The 21897-nt window shown below is 47.7% G+C and overlaps 2 protein-coding genes across 11 annotated transcripts in view; one reads left to right on the forward strand and one right to left on the reverse strand.

The window, feature by feature from the left end:
* The window catches only part of MEF2A (myocyte enhancer factor 2A), an 87424-nt gene extending 85300 nt beyond the window's left edge, over window positions 1-2124 (forward strand). For all 9 annotated transcript variants that reach the window (XM_057409743.1, XM_057409733.1, XM_057409739.1 and 6 more), the window contains one exon: window positions 325-2124. In XM_057409743.1, the coding sequence (XP_057265726.1) occupies window positions 325-682 (358 nt within the window). In that variant the 3' untranslated portion in view covers window positions 683-2124. The remainder of the gene's footprint in view (window positions 1-324) is intronic.
* Window positions 2125-5114: 2990 nt separating this feature from the next.
* Window positions 5115-12318, reverse strand: LYSMD4 (LysM domain containing 4). Of its 2 annotated transcripts, XM_057409748.1 has the most exons (3): window positions 12300-12318; window positions 10685-10972; window positions 5115-6745 (listed from the first exon to the last, which is right to left on the reverse strand). In XM_057409748.1, the coding sequence occupies exons 2-3, from the start codon at window positions 10955-10957 to the stop codon at window positions 6194-6196; spliced, it is 825 nt and encodes a 274-aa protein (XP_057265731.1). In that variant the 5' UTR covers window positions 10958-10972; window positions 12300-12318; the 3' UTR covers window positions 5115-6193. The 2 variants fall into 2 exon arrangements, with proteins under 2 accessions (XP_057265731.1, XP_057265730.1); XM_057409747.1 differs by lacking the exon at window positions 12300-12318 and having other exon boundaries at window positions 5116-6745; window positions 10685-11179.
* Window positions 12319-21897: the final 9579 nt, after the last annotated feature.

A 21897-nucleotide genomic window follows, 5' to 3' on the forward strand; every position in this document is an offset into this window, starting at 1 on the left:
GGTGACGGTGCATTGCCTTTCAGGTTTGCTCCTCAGCTGCAAAGCACTCGTGTTCCGTGGTGCTTGTTCCATTCTCCCACAGACAGGCTGTGTTCTGGCAGCTCCTTACACGGGAGTCACCTGCGTGATGAGCTTAAATGTTTGGAATTAGGAATTAATGCTTTTTCCAGCTTTATTTCTTCACCTCAGTCAGTCGCATTTACTGATGTGCTCATTTTGAGGGTGTTGAACCGCAGGACCGCGCATCACACAGGCACATCGCTGTCACCTTCTTTTCCTGTGTTGTGTTTTCTCACCTCTGCCTTTCGGTTCTCTTCCCCCCAGTACTGGCAGCCAGCTATCTCAGGGTTCAAACCTATCCATTAACACCAACCAAAACATCAACATCAAATCTGAACCAATTTCACCTCCCCGGGACCGTGTGACTCCCTCCGGGTTCCCGCAGCAGCAGCCGCAGCCTCCGCAGCAGCAGCAGCCGCCGCCGCCGCCACCGTCGCGGCAGGAGATGGGCCGCTCTCCCGTCGACAGCCTGAGCAGCTCGAGCAGCTCCTACGACGGCAGCGACCGGGAGGACCCGCGCAGCGACTTCCACTCGCCGGTCGTGCTGGGGCGGCCACCGAACGCGGAGGATCGGGAGAGCCCATCGGTAAAGCGGATGAGGATGGACACGTGGGTGACATAAACGTGCGGCGCGGCCTCCTCAGTTTTGTGTTCTCAAAGTGAACTGTCCTGACATATCTAAATTTATAAATAAGGACATGAAATAAGCGTATTTATATGTATATACATACATGCATATATATATCTCCACATGCATATATATGTGCTAGTGTGTGTAGCATACACAAAATCATCAGGCACTTACAAACTTCTTGCGTAGCGGCAGATGTCCCCGGTCAAACGTAACCGAACAATCCCGTAGGTAGTGATGGCGCCCGGCACGTACCTGGACTCGTTGTTCTCATCCTATAACCTGTTTTGCAGCGAAGCGTTGTACCCGCCTTGTAGCCCTGCCACACTAGATTGCAGAAACCAAGAGGGCTCGCCTGTAGTAACGTCCCTGTGTGTGTTATTCAAGCTGTATGGTTACTCGTAGTTAAGAAATAATGCTTTGTAGCAGCAGAGCAGTAGAAAAGCAGGAAGAAGAAAGCAATACTGTACATAAAATGACCTTTCTATTACCCCGCCGGCATGGGTCTCTATTGCAGAGGGTGCATGGAGAAGGGCTGATGCTATAACGAAATAAACCACAGAAAAACCCTGTTTTGCACGTGCAAAAAAACCCCTAGCGTATTGGGTCAAAGAAGTGATTTTTTTAATGAGTGCAAGAGAGACATAGAGAACGCGCATGAAATATTCAGAAAATATTAGCCTAGGAAATAGAACCTTAACAAAAGAAAATTAATATATTAAGTTATAATTGGGAGAGGTTTGACAAATTTGTTTTTACGTTCCTACCTTTGAAAAATATAGAAACGGATTTTAGCTCATGTATATTTTATATTAAAGAAAACAATACCCTAACGAATCGAAGACTATATATAAAGTTATATACAGTACTTTTGAACACATTCTGCTATGAATTATTTATATAAGCCAAAGCTGTACGTTGTAGCTTTTTTGTAGAGTATAGTTTTATCTTATTTTGACTTTCTAGTTTTTGCTTTCAAAGATGAAAAGGAAAAACTTGCAGGCGGAACCTTGGGGGAAAAATAAGCCATGAACACTTCTATGTACATTGAAATTTGAGCCAAACTCTTTGTGTATATAGCATCCTAAATATATGATCACCTTCGGTGTAAGTACCTGCGTATTGTACGTTCACCAGATTAAAAAGTATATTTTTGTGGATTGACGCCGACTTGAAGAAGGGCGAGGTCCTTATTAAGTAGAGTATTCACTGTTTAATATTTACTATTTTGTTAAATATACTGTACTTTCTTTGGATTTTAATTATTATTAATATTATTATCCAGATTTTTCAGAGGGTGTATAAAGGGGTCGTCCCCCTCACTGGTGGTGAATGTGTGCCGTTCAGTTGTAATCTCTGTGCTGTATGGTTAAGCTTCATTATACATTTTATATATATGTATATAAATAGCAAAGTGGCAAAAAAAAAACCAACCCAACCAACCCGGTGTTAAGTTCATCCTGCATAAATAGAAAAAAAATCTGTTACGACACATTTTAAGGCATCATTTTGGAGCTGCCTCTTCTGAGGAGTTAAAAAACCAAACCAACAGTGGAAAAAGCTTGACCTAATTTCTCATGGTAGGGAAATGGCACGAATCAGGTGAGCACAAAAGGTTCTTTAAGTTGGTAAATGGCTTGGGATAAGGCTTCAGCCTCGGGAATAAGCCCGCCGCTTCCCTGAGTGGGAAGGAGTCACCCAGAGCCTGCTGTGGCACCAGTGGAGGAGGTTGGGGTTTGCCTTTGGATTGGGTTTGCACAGCGCAAGGGCAGTGGTGTCTCCCTGTGTCACTTGGTGCCCACTGGAGGGGCCCCAGCCAGGCCGGTGCTGCAGGTTCCCTCCTGGGTACCAGAACCGAAGAGCACCAGCCTGTGCCGGGCTGGGGAAACACGGTCCCTTTCCTAGTCCTGGCTGCAGGTCTCCTCTCTGCACCTTCCTGCCCATGGTAGTTCTGGGGAGACCCCGACCTCTCCCGTTACCCAAACTCTGACGTTATCCCCGATATTGGTGAATTTTTCCAATTTTTCCTTGGGCTTTAATTTTTGTAATTGAAACAATCACCTGATGCTGTAACTAAACAGACCCCCCCCGGCCCCCGAGGGGTGCAGCCCCAGTGCTTTGCTCCCCTCAGCTGCTGAAGCAGCCGGTTGGAACAGCTCTTGGTAGTGTAAAACACGGACCGGGTTCTGTTCCTTTCAGCCCCTTACCTTGGAAGTGGGTCTCCGCTGACCACAGTAAGTTCCAGGTTTAGAGAAGCTGCTCCAAAGCAGCCCCTTTCCTCCTCACTTACCACCTTTAAGAACCTTTCAGTGCTCGGGCCCGTCCCGTGGTGGTTCATTATTTATGCACATGTATGGACTTTGCTGTACATCCGAGTGGGAGTTCTGCATTCACATTTACTGTCTATTTTCTTGTGTGCCTTATCAGATGGCTTTGCTGACTGTATCTCAATAGTCTTTATTTCTATGCAGGTTTTTAAACAGTACTAGTACTGTTCTCTTAAAGAAAAAAGCTACGTAAGGGTTAGAGTTTGTATTAAAATTGCACCAATGAGTTACAAAATATAATAATGATGATGATGATGACGATAATCTGTTCCTAAGACGGGCGCAGGGGCCTGGTCACATGGTGCCCCGGCCTCCAGCAGACCAAGTCTTTCCCCAGCCTCCCGGGGCAGGAGAATCTCGCGCCATGGAATCAATGGGAATCCTGATTTTTAGTAACAGGGAACTTCACTTTTTTAGGAATTGTAAAAATGTTTTATAAGAAAACAAAAAAAAAAAAGGGAAATGTCAGAGCACAGGGATTTCAACAGGTAAAAACCTCCTTTTTTCAATTAACTCTACTGACTGAAGTTGCAAGTGGAGCCGCTCCTCGCCTGAGCCCCGTGTAAGGTTTGTATCTGGTGTGAGCGTCGCCTCCATCGCCGAGCTCACACCGCGGTGTTTAACACCCGCTTTAGCCTTTCCTTCCACGTAAAGGACACTACCGCATCCGAACCTTGGAATTACTGTGCGCACAAGAAATACATAGTAAATAAGGAACAAAATAACTCCTAACAATCGATCCTGGGAAGAAGTTGAATTAGAATGTGAAAGAAAGACTTAACAAATGTAAACGTTTAAATCTTAGTAGAAACTTTCTTCACTTTGCTGTGCAAGAGAACACTGCTTTGCTATATTTAAAATGGCTTTTTTAAAAGAGATTTATGTATTTGGTAAATGTTTGTAGTCAACAGTTCACAAAGAAGCTGTTCACGGTTTAATGCTGATAAGCCGTTTGGCGGCACAAGCTGGACTTTGTTGCCATCCTTGAGACGAATCTTTTAAGAAAAACAAATAAGTTAATCTCAATTTTTTTCCCTGAATGTGTTGTTTTTTCTTCAATATACAATAAATATTCTAGTGAACTTTTTATCAAATGGTTAAGAAAATGCTAGAGGTTGTTGTAAAATATTTGTATCCTGCATTCACTGAAGTAAAGATACTGGCTTTTACTGTGTACTCCAGCCTCTCTCGTGTTTCAGAGCACGCGTTCCTTTTGCCCCTCTCTGTTAGTGCATGCCTGTTACCAACCAGCTCTCCAAGAATCTGAAAACAGAATGCTATTGAAATTGGTGGTAAACCTGCAGGTGAGAGGGTCCCTTACCTGCTCCAGGTGTGTTCCGTAGGCAGTGCTGCTCCATTCCAGTCCCTGCAGGACACAGCAAGGCATTTGGAATCCTTGGCCTTAGTGCAGCTCCGTGAGCCCCATTGGCAGAAAGCAGTGTCTGACCTCGTGTCCGGTGGGGACACTGTGTGCAGCACCCGACCTTCAGAGGACACAGTTTAGCTCTGTCCAGTTCTGTCACCACAAAAAAGGCCCGAGCCATGGGGTGCCCCTTTGTGCTTTATTTGAAAACATCCCAGTTCCCCCCTCAAACAGATACAGCTCCTTCACAGAAGAAAAATACAAGTTCAGTATAAGGTACTTTGGAATCCTCCATTACAAAATCAGGTTCCCGCAGGGTTTCCTGAGCACCTGTATGGAGGGCTGCAGGAAACACAGGTTTTCACTGTAACAGCACACCGTGCTTCTTGCCTCACTCCCATCCCACGCTCCTGCAGGTGCTTCCTTGGGCCCTGCCCTCGCCCCAGCCCAGCGAGGCTCAGCTCTGCACCGCACAGCCTGGGCACTGGGAAGGATCCTGCACTTCTCTGCAGAGCAGCCCAAAGAGGGGCTGGAGCCCTGCTGAGCCCTCGCCTCACCCCGGGCAGGTGTCACACACCGTGCTGCAAAGCACCTTCGAGTCTGTTCTAGGACAGCGTTTACCTGCAGTCATGGGCCCTGAATTTGCTGAATTCAATTTCTGAGGCAAAGCTCCCCAAAGGCTCCTTTCTTGCTCTCTGCCATGTAGTGTTTACTGACCTTGGGGCTGCCAATGCCTTGGGACCCCACGAACATCTGCAGCTTCAGTGGGCACTCCCATGAATTCCAAAGCCTGTGAACACCAATGTCAGCAGCTCACACAAACCTTTATCACACAGCAGCTCCACAGTCCACAGCCTGTAAAGGATTTGCACTACTTCCTGCCACGAAGGCAATGCAAGGCTGCAGTCCTGGACCTTGCAAATCAAACGCAACTCGTGACACTCCCTAACACAACCAAGGAAACTCAAACCCAGCACTGACACCAGGTGTTTGCTTGTTAGAGATGCACCATTATAGATTATTATTATTATTATTAAAAATATAATACTGGCTAAACACAGCCCCCTCACCCAAAACAACGAGCCTTTGAGAAGTGTGTACTACATACATACCCCAGGCCTAACGCTGCTTCTCTTCCTCCTCTACTCTTTGGCTATCTGCAGTCCTGCAGGTGTGTTGGCTCTGGCTGAGTCACTGGACTGCAAGAAATGCCTCTGAAGGAGTTTACCGATGGGCAGAGGTGGCCTCAAAGGCATGGAAAGGTGAGGTGCTGGTGGCAGCCTTGTGCCACTGCACACCTCGAGTAATGCACTGGAGGACAACGGTTTAGAGTCAAGTACACCAAAGCTACCATGGGCTGCAAGAGCTAAAACTGACGGTTCAGAGGAAGAGTTGAATCCCCATTAATACTTGAGGCAATAAGGGGGGTTTCGTAAAATGCAAACAACCCCCAACATTCCGACAGCATTAATACTGAACTCTATCCAGCAGCAAAGGAGTCGCTGCTTGGACAAGGCATTAGGAAATACCTGAAGCAACCACTATGAGTAGATGATTGCTACAAAATACTTTTCCCTTGATAGAGCTCATGGATGCTAAGCCAGCTGCCTGATGATCCTTACAAGCAACAAAGCATCCTGATTGTTCCATAAGCAGCACATTGCTGCACTTCAGTCAAGTTCAGGCTCACAACACCAGCTACTTAACAAAAATAGAAATCATCTGTGTTGTTACCCCTCACTGTGCTCAAGTCTGTCTCTGCACTCGTGCTGCAGCGCCGGGGGAGAGGCTGCAGGCAGCTGCCTCTCCCCTTTAGGATTTTTTATCTACAACTGAGCTCTGTGGTAATTTCCCTTCCAATCCATCTGCTGAAACGTTTGAGGTTAGTGTTGTGTTGGAGGTATGGGCCACCAGGCCTTGTGTTTTAAAATAGATGATATAAAATACCGGCAGGACAATTCCTATCAGGAGCATAATAAAAACTGCATTCCACCACTGGATCCCACAGTCCGCTCCATTGTTGGTCTCCTGCTTCCCTGCTTCAGGCAGCGGCCGCTCCAGTGCCTCCGGGCAGTACTCGGTGTTCAGCTGGACCTCGGCCTGCACAGCGTCCTGAATGCTCTTGTCAATCCCCTTGAAGTAGTCGCTGAGGTGTCTGCTCTCAGCACTGCTGCTCACACCCCCATCAGGCTCCCCTAAGTCCACAAGTGTCAGGCCGGGCTGTGTGGGCACGCTCGGGACTGGCCTCAGGTCTCCGCCGCTCTCCGTTAGCAGCCCATGGCTCTTCACAGGGATCTTGATGGACTTCAGAGCATACAAGTCCTGCTCCCGGATGAAGTTGTTGACACGTTTGATATCTGCAACCTACAGAACCCAAAAAGGACACGGATGTTAATGTAGGCCATCCCAGACTGAAGGACATGGATGCTAATGTAGGACATCCCAGACTGAAGGACATGGATGTTGATGTAGGACATCCCAGACTGAAACAGGAAGTGTGCAAGCAGCTGTCAGAAATAAAAGCAAGCCCTGGTTGCAAGTGGCTTTGTGCTCTGCAGATATCCCAGCTGCTCTGGGGATGTTCCAGGTCCTGCAGGACAGAGACTGGCCCATGTCATCAACCAGTCTTTTAACCTCCTGTCATGCTTTTCTATCTCTCATGGGTTGTACGCTGCTTAATACTTAATGGTTTTCCTTCATTTAGCTTTCTTTACTGTTCTCTCGCTTTCTAATCCAGGTTAAGGCAAGAAGAGTCTTCATAACAGATCCTCAGTTTTCATACCTTAAACAATGCCTGCTTAAGGTGAGGACAACATCAGTACACGCAGGCAAAACCCTCCCCCTGCTCAGAAAGTGATTTCGGAGTGAACAGAGCCCTGTCTCCAGAACACACCAAGGTCTGATTGCTAGATCACCACTTGGAAGAGAGCTGTCGAGCACCCCTGCCACAAACACAAGCATCCTCTGCTCATGTCCCCAGGCACTGTCCCTTTCCTGCACACTAGCAGCTCACATGGCTCATTTCTCCACCGCTGGTAAAAGCTCCCACTGAAGGTACACGTAAAGCAATAATCTCCATGTATCTGTGATCATCTCTAGAGTGTGTGTAGTTCCCAGCTCTGACTGGTATTCCCACCCAGCTCATGATGCAAACAGCAGTAAGAGCAAGAAAGACCAAACCATAAGTACAGCTTAAGTCACAAGGGCAGCTGGTATCAAGGAAAAGACAAACCCATGCTTCTTTGTTTAATGTTACATAAAGAGAGAACAGCTTAATACAGTGTCCACTCACAACCACCTGGTAAGTACATGAACTTCTCAACTGCCCTAAATCCTCTGTCAAAGAAAATGAAAGGGGCGTTAATGTGTGGAAGGAGCTCTCCAAAGCAGCCGTGGAGATATGAAAGAACCTTGAGGGTAAAACATAGGATGCAAACCAAAGAGCAAGACCTCAAAGCAAAGAGAAAGGTGACACAAAGGGGCTGAACCACTTCTGATGTACCACAGAAAAGACACAGTCTGCATGTCTGGATAAAGTTGGATCTGTTCTGTTACAAGTGTAGTAAATGATGTATGAACCGCATGCTCTGCACCCTCACAAGTCTGAGGCTACCAGTGAAACTGGGGAACTAAAACCAAGAAAGTGCTTTACTTCCTAAGCAAATGTGTGACTGCCACCAGCACCAAAATCATCACAGTTGAGGGCAAAGATGCAGGAGGTGCCAAGAGGAAGGCAGCCCCCCTTTTCCCCTCTCCCCTGCAGGGTGGCCCCACAGGTTGGAGGCTGAGCACCAACCACAGGAGAGAGGAGCTGCAGCCTCTCTGCCTGCAGAGCTGCTGCTCCCCGTGGAACTCCCCTCCAGCTCATATGGGTTATCAGGGAACCACACACCAAGCTCATCACCAGCAATCCCTGGAAGGTGTCAAGTCTGCCATGTCACAGCCAGAGAGAGCAAGACTGCTGAAAGTGAGAGATGAGATGAACGCCCGAGTCTCACATTGACTCTGCAAAGCTTGAGGAATCTGAAAATGGGAAATTTAATCTAGGTCCTAATCCGGTGCCCCCGAGGCTGCCTATTCAGACCCTTCACAGCTTGCTCCAGCATAACATCTGGACTTAAACCCTGTAACATTATTTAGTTATGAAATAACAATCTCACCCAAAGCCTCCTAACTAAGGTGGTGCTTCAATTGCTGGTTTAGTTCCAATGAAAACATTATTGGGACAGTAAATATCTCCTGCAGGGTCTGCAGTCAAACACTGCCATGTTGTGCTAAGGCTCTGGTAACAGAAAGAGGAGCAGCACTTGTGCAGAAACAACAAACAAAGCTGAGGGGAGGCATGCAAGAGCACTCGCCATTTAGGCTTATTTTCTGTACTTGCTTTTTGGCTGCAGCCAGCTCCTCTTGTCCCAGCTCAGAACAATGCCAAAAGCCAGGCAGGGCTATAAATGGTCAAGAGTAAAAATGAGAATTCTAAAGTGCTTTGCATCTCTGCCAAGTGATCTGTAGCACACACAAAGCTATCTGTGGCACCATCTTAACACCCCAACCCCAAGGAGGCCCTGACAATTCTGAAACCAATGGCAAGTTCTCAGTGATTTCAAGGAGAAGCTCATCCTGGATTTTTAAACACAATCACACGTATTAGCAGTTATAGCTCTTCCTCACTGATGTCCCAAGTAACCTTTCAGGAGCTGCTAATTGTGGAAGTAAAACATGAAAACTCATCAGGGCCAAATACACCAATCCCCAATAATAAGGATTTCTGTACCCCCTCAGTTTACCTGGAACAGGTCACCACGGCCTTTTCTAGAAGGGAGGAGGTAGTAGGGCAGTTTTTCCCCCATGGCAGCAGAACACTTATGATCTGGTCACTCCCCATTAGCTTCACCTTCCCCACCTGATGAGCCCAGCAGCCTTCATCAGGACTGAACAGATCCACCTGTGCATGCCAGGGCTGAAAGGCTCCTGGAGGCCAGGAAGGGGGTAGAGGGACAGGGATGGGACTGAGTCCTCCTGAGTTACGGAACAGGGGAAATTTTTATGCCATAAATCAGAAGTTGTTCTGAATCATCCCCCTTCGAGTTCACTGACCTGCTGTGATCCTGCACCAGTGGCAGTAACAACACAATGGCTACTGCTCAGAGATAAGCAGTCACAACTACAAAGTCAACTGCTGCAGCTCTGAGCTCTCAGGCCCTCCTGAAGCCAATCAAGGCCTATTCAAGTCCTACCAGGCTTGCTTCTCCACTCACATCAGGCTTGTCAGCAGAACCTAGAAGGGCTTCTTTTCTGTTTTGTTTTTGTTTCTAAGGGAATGGGAGGGGAGGAATTGTCGCAATCCCTGTAAGCCCTCTTGCTTCAGCTGCACCACACAGCTGTTGTGTCAAGCAAGACAGTCTGCAGTAGTGTTGCAGCAGTTGAGCCAGTGCCGTATCATTATCCCTATTCAGGTCCCTTTCCAATTGTTTGCATCATGGAACTTTTTAATCACAGTCTGGCTTGCAGATAAAGGAGGCTCTAAAAATACAGCTTTAACTGCTGAACAAGAGGGCACTTTTAATGTCCAGATCAGGTAATTAAACTTTTCAACAGTTTTCCTATAAAGCGCTCTGCTTTGGGACAAAGAAATGTGTTTTGTAGTTTTGTTGCAACCCCATGCAGAGGCGCTCCCCTCTGCCTGCAGCTGCTGCACTGCACATGCTTCTGGGTACAACAGCAATCAATCAAAACCCGCATGCCCTGACAGCACCCAGGATCTGTGACCTGAACTTTGGCATCTCTCCTTTGCCAAGTCCACCCCTGTTAGACACAGGCCTCCCTTGCAATATGTTAAGCTCATTACTTACAAAAAATAAACAAAAACACCCCCAAACCAGATGCCACCACGGTGGTGTTTCTTTGTGCTGCTCAGTTTCTAAAACTGTTTGCTGGAGAGCAGGGCTCTGACCCTTATTTCTGCACTCAGCTTCCTACTGTTTGCCCTCACTTAAATAACAAACGACAAACCATGACTGCTACACTGCACTTAGTCACTCAAATTGAACAGGAAAGCAGGTCACGCAGGGTGTGAGGTCGACAGTATCTCCCTAGGCTGCTAGGTGAAGAACTCTTTTGGGTTTTGCCTTTCTTCAGCTCAGTTTTACACAGATATTGACCATTCATGAAAGCCACAGGGCAAACACTTTGCAGTGTAAAAACCACTAGACAACAACACGCCTTCCTGTAATTCTGGAAGCTAAGCTACATGTAAAATACCTGTAAAGCAATTAAACCCAAACAAACAGAGATAGCTCTTACTTTACAGCCATACTGCAGGGCCAGCTTGTTTAGGTTATCACCCTCCATAATCTCCCGTTCCAGAAGTACCACGTCTCCAACTCTGTCCCGAGAGGTGCTGCATCGCTGCTGCTCCTTGCCCCTTGGTCGTAACTCCATGACGTTGAGTTCCTCCTCTGATGACTCCTCCGAATCAGAGCGGCCATTGGGAAACACATAGACCTGCCTGCCCGGGTAGTTATGGATGGTGACAGGAGCCTGGAAGGATCTTGTCCGGCTCTCATTCAGCCTCATCTTTTACACCAGCACCTGGAACAGGAATCACACATGATGAGTTTCCTTCATACCAGTGTTTATTTCTTAGCATGGAGAATGGATATAAAGCACACACACAAAGCCTTCCTTCCACCCCATCTTCTCAGGGCAAAATCCAAAAGAAGCCATTCTAACAGCAATATTTCTTCAATAATAAGTACGTTATTTTCAACCCTTTTTTGATCTACCCGTGGACAAACCTTCACGTAGATGCTCCACATCTTAAATACCACTTTCTATAACTTTATTAAAAAGCAGGAGTCACTTGAGCCAAGTGTCCTTAACTAGGGTAAAAAAAAATCCATGGAACCACATCAGATCTCCCACCAATGCACACTAAAAACTGACCAAAATCATCCTTCATGTCGCCTTTTCCAGAAATCCCTGGTTCCTCACACGTCAAGAATGCACATTTTAATGTCATGGAAGCGCACTGTTGTGGGATTTGGTTGGTTTGTTTGACATAAGGACAGCTCAAGCTACACTTAATTTGAACCTGTATGACAAGGTTGCTTTATTGCATAAAGACAAGCACCTGCCCGAGCACTGTGTTTAATTACCGCTGGGCCTACAGCAGCGACTCATTAGGAACCTGCTTTTTTTCCCTTCAACCCTCAGCTCCGCAGTCTGTTGGTGGGTCAGACACGGGTAACACCGCCTCACATTCCCGCAGCACTCCACTGACCTTAACGTTCCCACTGTCCTCATCAGGCATTCCCATAGTGAAACCACTACCACGTTATGGCCTTCCCCAGCACCGACCACGGCCCCGCAGCCTGCAGGCAGGGTCACAGCTCTGAGCTAACGACCCGCGGCGGGACCTCTGCCTGTTGAGGAGCTGTGAGCCGAGCGCCCTCCTCAGAGCCTGCTCTCCCCACGCACTTCTCCCTTCTCCCCCGGGCGGGCCAACAGCCCGGCTCTGCCCGCCCCATCCCCGCACCCCCGGCTGCTGCCCCGCACCGACACACGCGGCAAACCATGACCCCCTGAGGGGCATCCCCACCCCGGGAGCCCGCCGCCTCCACAGGGCACAGCGAGGCGGCGGCGGCCGCCCGGAGCTGGGCCCGGCCCAGCCCAGCGTGAGGGCCCCGCTGATCGCCTCAGAGGGGTCCCGCTGCTCCCCTCAGCGCCTCAGAGGGGTCCCGCTCCCCTCAGCGCCTCAAGGCGGGCCCCGATCCCCTCAGCGCCGGAGGGCCCGGCCCCCGTTCCTCGGCGAGCGGACTCGGACTCGCACCCGGACCCTACCCCTTCCCCTCGCCCCCCACCGCAGCCAAAGCCCCGTCGCCCACAGCGAGCCCCGTCCCGAGCCCCCCGCACTGACCCGCGGCTCGCCGGCCATCGGCCACACGCACCAACCTAACCCAGACTCTCGCTTAGCGCTCCTCCCATTGGCTAGCAGCTCCGGAAGGCGGGACCTTCAGCGCCACCTGACCAATGGGAGTCGGGGAAGGGCTGAGCAGCGAGGTTGGTTGAGAGGTCAGCGCTGGAACGTGTCGGCGGAAAGGGGGGGCCCGTTTAAAGGGACCGCAACCCCCGCCCCGGCTTGCGCGCGAGGAGCAGCGGGGGCACGGTGTACACCTGTACAGCCCGACGTATGTCATGTACAGCATGTATACAATGTATGTCACTGTAATATACATCATCCCGGCCGTACGTACACTTACAGCATTTCAGTCATCTGTCCCTGCCCATGGCCGGGGCTTGGAACTGGGTGATCTCAAGGTCCTTCCCAACCCAGACTGCTCTGGTTACATCGTCAGTGCATTGATCACACACACCTGGAGCCCATCTGCAGTAGACGAGGCCTAATGATGTCAGATTGGTCAGTCCTGGGCTTGGACTCCGCAGGGCTGGTGAGGGCATGTGGACACCATCGCCTTCCAGTCGTGCTGTCCCAGCGCTGGTGTGTGGTCAGTGCCTGCGGAGCCCTCTGAGGGCTCAGGGGAGACCTCTAACAAGGCTTCCCTGGGCTGGGGGGGAGAGGAGGAGAAGCATTTCCTTGTAACTGTTTGCAGGAGTTACCCAGGCCCTGCTTGCTCCAAGGGCCACCATGAAGATGCATTGTGGGGGGCAGCCATGGGGCTTTGCACGGAAGTGAGGGGCTGCTGAACACTGTGCCCTCAAGGAGATGGACAAACCTACTTCGGAGTTAAATTTAAGCTGAGTGGAGTTGCCTTGTGCAGTGCAGGTGCTGGACGCAGGGAAGGCAAGATAGGAGAGCCCCATCTCAGAGCCATTGTTAGGATTTCCTTCCCTCCATCCCTGGCCCAGCTTGTCTCAAGAGTGGATGATCCTGGGGCTCAGCCAGCTTACGTACTTTTGTGACCCAACAGACAATGGATTTAGTGTGCCGGAGAGGGCTCTGCAAGTGTGTGGGACAAGACGAGATGTGCCAAAATGCCTTTCCTAAGGCACTTGTAATCTCTGTGTGACTGCTGAGGTTCAAAAGTTACAAGCAATAATCACGCTTTCTCAAACAAATACAGGTTACTCGGGGAGTACTTACTGAGTAACCTGGGTAACCTGCTCAAACCTGGAAAATGCAACTGCTGAGGAGATCTGGAAATGTGGGGCAAACAACCCGCCTTTGCTGACAGAGCTAAGTCTGGTTTGGCTTCCTCGGCCTGAACTGTCATTTACTGCTTAGTACTTTTCTAATTCCAGGAAGAATTACTCCAGATCTCATGGAAGGACACCAGGAAATATAGATGGGAAATTGCTTCACCTTCCAGATCCTTCCAGAATCCTTGTGAGAGGGTGGTTTTCTCCCAGCAGGAATAACCATTTTGTAGGTGTACTGGTGTTGGCTCTGGGCTAATTGCAAGGATGATGTCATCAGTCCAAATAATTGGAATACTTCTGTAAACAGACAGACTGTGAGAGCTGCAAAGCCTCAGACAGGGGAAGTCTGTCTGAGAGCTGAATGGTTTGGTCATCATACACATTCAACCAACATAAGGGTCATACGTCAACGGAAGTTCAGGAAGAAATCCTCCTTTCCCTGACCTGTGTCAATGCAGAGGGCAACAGAACTGAGAAAGCCTGTGCATTTTCACTTAATCCAAAGTAGCAATGATGCTGGGCACCAGCCAGCATTCACATCCATGCAAGCTCCTTCCCAAGGGAATATCAGAGTTAATCACTCAGTGATAACGAATCAAAACTTCAGTGTTTCCTCTCCAAAGAGAGCGAAGAACAGGGCTCTCCTCTAGAACAGGGCTCTCCTCTTTTGTCCTTGTGATACCCATAAGCTCTTGCTCAGCTCCGGAGCTGCTGTTCTCTTCATCAGTTTGGTTTTGTCCCTCTTTTCTCAGGCTCACTTCAGAAGTGTTGATGTGTCAGGCACATATTCCTTGTGTGTTTCTTTGCTTCTCTTTCAGCAGCCTTCTAACCTCTGCAATAAAATCTCTCACTTGGATTTCAAATCGCTCAGCGTTAGTCTGCTTTCCACCCTTGGGAAACTAATAACACAGTGTGCAACCTGCAGAAAGCAGCTCCAGTCTCTCTTGCACTGGTATGCAATTAACTCTGCCTAGAGATGGGCCATTTCACACATCCATGCACACGCTGCTCCTCGGTGCTAACTGATGCTCAGGCAACAGCTGCTCAGGCTGGCACCTGACAGCTTCCAACTGTCCAGGACTCGTAGGAGTAGAAATTGCAATTCATAAATCACCAGGGCCATCATTAACTGCGACTTGATCCATAATTTGGGATTAATAAAAGCCAGTCAGAGTGAAATTGTTCACCCATTTCCTTCACCACATGGGCTATTAACAATAAAAATGCAGAATGTGAAGGCAATAAAAGGGGAAGGAGGGGACCCTCACAAGTAGAGAACCACTGTCCTGACACCATGTACAGCAAAGTTAAAGAAATACTTCTTTAGCCTCTGCTTCTTAATATCAACCAATTATTCCTGTTTAGTGTAGCATATACAGGGCAAGGCTCCTACACAGCACCGCGAGGCAACAGCAATCTGTTGATATCTTTGATATTGCTGAATTATAACAAAGAAAGGGAAGATGAGTTTCCTTTCTATCTTTAATTCTCTGTTTCCTAGTGGGAGACTGGGAAACCACATCCATGTTCAGCAGGACATGGTGTTACAGAAATTACAATGCCTCTATTGCAAGTAATTTATAACTGCCGGGCTTTGCTCTGGGTTTGGGCTAATGGAGCATGACCAATTCCAGTGAAGTTACCCCCTGTGTGAAGGCAGAAGTATGAGCCAAATACAGCAAAATAATACTCTCCCTGGTGTCTGGAGTGACTAAGCTACATGGGTACTGTATGTACATTTGGTTGAATTATATACACAGCAAGAAGTTTAAGAGGTTGGTACAGTAGGCACACAATGCAGGGAAGAAAACCTCAGTTAAATTAAATTAATTACAGGTATGTACTTAATATAGTTAATTGAGCTATGGAGGTTACTCTGAGTGCATGTCTGCAGGTAGCATTGGGTTACAACTTTCCTCTTTCACTGGTTTCTCCTGTTGGAAGCACTTGTCTACCTCAGCAGGTTCCAAATTTAGCCCTGGGCAACTCCACACAGGAGCACTGCTCTGGTTGTTGAGTGCTCTGGGAGGGTCTTGGGCTGACACTTAACACTCTTAGAACAAACTGACAGTTTAGGTGGTCGCAACTGGAAAGAACACAAACCCTGTGTGTGTGCTGCTGACAGCCAGCTTCACACCTCAGCTGCAGGGACATCCCTGGCTCAGGAGAGACCCAACCTGGATACAGCCTACGCCTCCTGTTCAAAGGTACGCCCAGAAGCAATGTGACACCCAGACCACCCCTCCAAATGGCCACAGTGTGTGTATTCATATAATAGAAAACCAGCTTATTCATTCATCTCCAGCTCAGACACCAAATTACTCCCACCTATGAGGAATGCGTCTGCAACTTTCTCACTCTTAGGGATGAGACTTTTTATCTCAGGAGCCAGAATGCGGATCTGAACAGCACTGCTGTCTCCTGGAGGAGATAAAGTGTGTTCTCAGAGACCTAGTTCTGTGCTTGCCTTCTATCATGCAGCACCATTTGGCAGGGGCTGCCTGGTTTATGTGATAGCAGACACTGAATTACTTCAGAAAAACAGAGACTTATTCCTTATGTAAAAACAAATGACTAATTAAAAGTGGTTTTAATTTTGCAGTTCGTATTTTCTTGGGATCATGCCAAATTCTGGAGTCTATACTCCACACCCTGTCCTTCTGGAGGAATTTGGCTAGGGCAAGCGCTATAAGATTTGTTCCCTTTCCTCTCCCTTACTCTTAAAATCCCTCCTCCCCCTTTCTCCTTTCCTGCAACTGGTAAACTGTGAAGAACAGGAATGTTCCTGGGAAGAAACTCAGGCAGAATCGCATTCAGAACAAGTCAGAGATTTCTTGCATAGCTGAAGCATGTGTTTGCAATCCCCAATTGCCAGTGCACATAACCCCTGCCAGCGCATGTTGTTCCCTTCAGATGTTCTCAGAGAGCTCTAGGCAGTGTCCAGGGCAGTCTGTGGACAGTGTTTAGCTGAGGCATTGCTCCTCAGCCCATCTGTTAATGGTACCAGGGCAAAAAAGGTTAGCAGTGAAAGGATGGCAAACAGCCAACCCTACCCTTCCAAGGAGCTGTGTTAGTGGTGGTCAGAAGCATTGGTCTGCATGACTCCCCTAAGCCATAGACTGGCTCCATTTGGGCCATGAAGACTTTGGTTCCTGCTACCAACCTGTCACCTTCAGGCTCCTTCTGGGACTGATGTTCTACAGAATTAGCATGTGCAGCCCCAACACAGTACTGCTCAACAGAGAGGGACAGAACCATGAGATCCCTAACTGATGTCCAAAATGTAAATTATAACTGCTGGGAAGCTGCAGATAAACAGACAGAAACTATAGCTTGCTCTCCCCTCTGTTTGAGAGGTGCCACTGATCCGGGGGGAATCTCCCAAGAGGTGTCATTAAATGGTTCAAATCTGGAACCTGACAGGGCCAAGAAAGATGGAAGCTGGAGGCTGACACACTGGTTAGAAAAGTGCAGCTTCAATGTATTTGTGAGGAAGGTTTCTCCTTGGCACAGTGTGGAGCACAGGATATTACAGGAGCACAAAGTGAGTCCTTGCTCAGGCTGGTGCTGATACTGGGGAAAGGCAGGTTGATGAAAGCATCACTTGTCTTTCCAATGACCTTATCATGTGAGCTCAGCCTGCCAAGAGCTGTCTCTCACTCTGTGCTCCCCGTGGTCTGGGCCAACAAGCCTGGACGTGCTGTGCTGATAGCTGATATTGTTCAGCACTGCATGGCAGTGTCTGAGTGTTACACATGCATCCTTTGAGAGCAGGACGATGACACCTTTGTGCTGTGTACTCCTTGCTGTCTCCAATTCTTCTCACTTCCAAACATGCACAGTTTGACTTTACAACTTTTTGAATATAAAATACCCCAGCAAAAGCCCAGAGCTCATGGAAAGAACACATGAGTCTTCCAAAGCAAGATCTATGACATCAGTAGTTGAGAGGCTGTGCTGTGCTTAGCCTGGCTCTCCTTCACACTTGCCAGTAGGGTTCCCAAGTCTAGTCGTGCGTGGCAACAATAATGAGTAAGTAACACATGGGGGCAGCAGCAGGCTTTGGTTCCTTCTCATTCTGGGCGCCTGGGCTTGCAGCATCCTTGGAAGAGTCTTGCAGAATGGAGGTGCTCTAAGATTTGAGGGTAGCTGTGCTGGGCAAAAGCCCAGAGTGACAGCTACAGCTGATCAAATCATGAGAAAAGCATTTCGTAGGACAGACGGGCTTTGTGGCCTCATGGGACAGGATGTCAGCACTGAAACTGGTGCTTTTGTCATTGCATCTGGTGCTTCTCTATTTCCTGCAGCTCCAAGCCCAAGCAGTTCTGTGCTCATGTTACAATGCACATTCAACCAACAGACAGTTACAGCACTGTCTGCAATGGCAAATATGGCTGAGGTGAAAATCCCAGGCTCAGTTCAGATCTCAGTGCACCCCACTGGACAAGCCTTGCTGAGCTTGTTGCACTACAGGCAGGATGGAGCCCAGCATGTCCCTTTCAGAGAGCTGAAATGAATAAAACAGATACTCTTCTCTGACTGCACCATGAAGAAAGATGTGGGGTTTATCTGATACCAGTTATTCTCTTGGAGACTCTGAATGTTCAGGTAGTAGGAAAAAGCCTTGATCTTGGCTGTGAAGGTCTTAAAAGCCAAGTTTTCAGAACATTTTAGTCAGGGAAATGGCCATAATTTCAATAGCAAGGCTCTGGAATTTTCTGGGAGAGCTATTTCTGGAACAGGATGTCTGCTGTCCTGCTCTGGGTGAGCACAACTTCAGGAGTTGCTTGTACACCTGATATTTGCCTGACTGCTCACATCAGTGCTCCCTATCATGTGAGTAATGTGGCAGCTGAGTGGTATCAGCCCAAGTCGATGCTGGAAATGGCAAGAAATGCAAAAATCCAGCAAAAGTCAGCCCAGACACTGGAAATGATGGTGGATTAATTATAATAAGAGAAGGGAAACAAAACAGCCCCGTGCTCCGTGAGCAGTTAAAATAAAAATCACATATCTGCCCAGATAAGAAAAGCATTTTGTGTAACCGAGGCTGCTACTTTAATTGGGAAGTGCTGTTAACACAAGTGCTGGTGGAGGAGGCGAGTGCAATAGCACAGCAGGGCTGCTGCAGATCTGCAAGTAAACAGCTGAACTGCATCTCTCAGCTTCAATCTGTGAATTTCTGAAGCCAAAAGAACAGTTTTAAATGTAAAACGTCTGTTGGAGCTCATGCTTCAATTGGGCTGTGTGCCAGCACATGCAAAGACTTAGGGCATTAAGAGTCTCATGTAGATGAAAAGACAGTGGGGAGTCATTTGGGTTGGCTAGAAATATACTGAGCTATAGCAGGATCTGCATTCATTCCCTTTAAAACAAGTTGTGCAGAGGAAAATTGGGAAAACTGACATTTTAGCACTTATAATTGTTACAGCAAAAACTAAGGCTAAGCATGGCCTTAGCATTTGCCATGACAGAACTCCTGTGTCCTGTGCACAGCCCAACAGAAGGGTCCCAGCCCCAAGCTGGCTCTGCCATTTCAGTAACTGGACTGTGAAGCAGTCTCTGAAAATGCCAGAAGCCAGTAACTGACCACTGCTAAGGACATAGGAGCTGCTCTGTTGGCTGTTGTTTTCTACTCATTTCAAACCATAATCTCAGACAACTTTTAACTACAGAGTAACAAGACAGGTTTGCACTTACCTCGTTCTTACAAGGAACAGAAAGTGCTTTATAAAGCCACAGCCAAACGATGCTACAGTGGTACCTTGGCTATCACACAGGGCTACAGGCAAATGAACTGATCCACCCAAGGCCACACAGTATGCCAGCACAACCCAGACCCCAGCTTCTGGGGTGAACATGCATTAAGCAATGAAAGATGTGTCTGGCTGTCAATAAAGACTTAGAAAAGCTGCAACTGCAAAGTGGGAACAGTGGCAAAGTGACACAAACACTAGCAGCATGATCACCAGGTACCACACAACACACAAATAGCCAAATCAGCTTCTTGTCCGGAAAAGAAAGAGCAGAACAATGGCTTTTACTATGTGGGCTGTGTCCCTGCTGGTTAAGGCTGCAGCTCCCTTCCCAGGCAGGCCTTAGATGGACAGGCTGAGAATAATTACCAGGAGTCTATGCAATCCTTCGCTGGGACTCTTTGCTGCCAGAAGCTGTTTTACAATATTCCCAGCTGTCTCTCTAAGTATCCAACAGATTGGACAAAAATTAAAGGCTTGACCCTCCAGGCTGTGGAAGCCTCAACCTTTGCGTGCCTACAGAGGTGGTGGGCTGGCAGCCAGGGAGCTGTGGAGGTGGGGGACAGGCTCATGGGTCCACAGTTTAGTCTCACCATGTAGACACAAACCTTATGGGGAAGACTTTGTCGGTCCAAGGCCTCAGTGCAAGAAGGGAGTTTCACCGTGGTCTCCTCCATGAGAAGTCAGCTCTGGGGTCATGCTCATGAGAAGACTCTTAATGTGGTTTGTGGGTGCATGGGAGCATGCTGGCCATGATGCTTGGCATTTAAACCTGCCAGAACTCCAGGGAAGCTGTGCCAGGGCCCTGTGCTGCCTCCTGGAGTGCTAAAATCAGAGCAAGTACAAGAGAAAAAAGAAAGGGGGAAAAGGAAGGATTAGAAGAGTTAGAGTGACAAATGAGCAGATGAAAGGTACAGAGTGCTCCCAGGTGGGACTTTACCAGCAACAGAATGAATACCACAAAGAACCAGGCAGCTGTGGATCAGGTAACCCCCCAACCCCATTCCTTAAAATTCAAACCACACAAATACTGAGGTCCTGCACAGTAAAGCACTGTCCCCTCATCTCATGGTTATGTGGAACCCACAGCCTGTGGATAGCAGCTATAGTGAACTGACATGAGCAAAAGTAGATGGATTGAATTTCCTAATGGAGAAAGAAAAAAGATACCAGCATGTTGTTATGAAAGAATGAGCACTAAATCTGTTTATTCTGATTCATTTTGTTTGATTGCGTTTCCTGTAGGAAACATTAAAACTTGTTGGAATCATATTAGCAAAAAATTAGGAGATCAACAAAGTTGATAGTTTAGTGTTCAGGCAAACACTGTGCCAGTCACTGAACCAGAAAACCAGAGTTTGCTCAGAGGCTGTCACTAAGCTGAAAAGGAGTAGTGGTAAGATACTTAAAGGGAACAAACTCGGAATGGTGTGAAAGATAGATGGGAAATGGTGCTGCAGAGCTAAGATAAGCAATCAGGAGAGAATACTACATGGTTTGGTTTCTTTTGTTGCTTTTCTCCCCATTCTTCCCTATGTATTACTAGAAGAAAGAGTATTTTTGCCTGTAAAAATCTTAGTGCCTAAAGAGGTAACACTGGGGTGCGCTCCTGCACCACTGCTGAACTTCTTGGTAGCTTTGCTTCCACTTACTGGAGAAAATCTTAGTAAAACTGTTAGCTATGGCTCTCTATATGATCAACATTACCTTGATTTCAAGCATCTACATTTACAAGCTCCTTGCTTGTGGGGAAAATATATAGCACAATGGTTTCCACTTACCAGAAAGCTGCTCCCACCAGCTGCTCGTTGTGGAAATGAGATCAAGTCCCAGATGGCTGCAGGACACAAGCCATGGCTAGCCAGGAGAAGATGCTGTCAAACATGTGGCACCTTCAGAGGTGAGGAAAGCCAGGGCAGCTTCTTGGTCCAGGAGATAAACCTTCATGCTTTAACAGATGTGGTGCATTTACAGATGTTCCCAGAAAGGGGCAGTAGAGACCAAACCCACACAAGGAATAGAAAGACGTCCTGACCAGGGAGAAATATAAAGAGAGAATTATTTGCAATGTTTCTTTTCCTTGGCATACAGAAGCTCTACCATGTGTCCAGTCAAATAAAACCAACGGGACTGGTATAGGGGGAAATGGGGCTGCTTGGTAGAGCAGAATAGCCTCAATCCACTTTGATATTGCTTCCTTCACCTGCTTTTCAGAGGAGGACATTAATCCTGCCCAAGTGTGAATGTTGTATGGGTTGCAAGAGCTGGCACACAAGCATGTGCAATCATCATGGAGCATTAGATAATGCAGTATTTAACACTTATGTCACTATAGCAGCATGGCAGCCTTTGAGTTGGCTTGTTAGCAGGGGGAATAATAATAATTTGGGAGAGGTTTTCTGTCAGGCTCATGAGTATAGAGATCGCAAATCATCACTAACACAATTTGGCTTCTGCTTAAATTGAAAGTGAGGAGATGAGAAAAAGGGGTGCTTATAATATCAAGATTACCAAGTTCATGTTGGTGTGAAGGTGTGAAGCAGGGAAGCCCATCCCTGGACCACCTTTACAATCTCTTCAATTCAGACTCTCTTGACCCAC

This window comes from Pezoporus wallicus, unplaced genomic scaffold (assembly GCF_028554395.1).
Source record: "Pezoporus wallicus isolate ANWC-B61680 ecotype Strahan unplaced genomic scaffold, APGP_CSIRO_Pwel_v1 contig_13643, whole genome shotgun sequence".
NCBI lineage: Eukaryota > Metazoa > Chordata > Aves > Psittaciformes > Psittacidae > Pezoporus > Pezoporus wallicus.

Coding starts and splice junctions, on each gene's coding strand:
- LYSMD4 (XM_057409748.1), bottom strand. CDS start 10,957: ATGAGGCTGAATGAGAGCCGGACAAGATCCTTCCAGGCTCCTGTCACC. Junction 6,746..10,684: donor CCCTGCAGTATGGCTGTAAA/GTAAGAGCTATC, acceptor TGGGTTCTGTAG/GTTGCAGATATCAAACGTGT.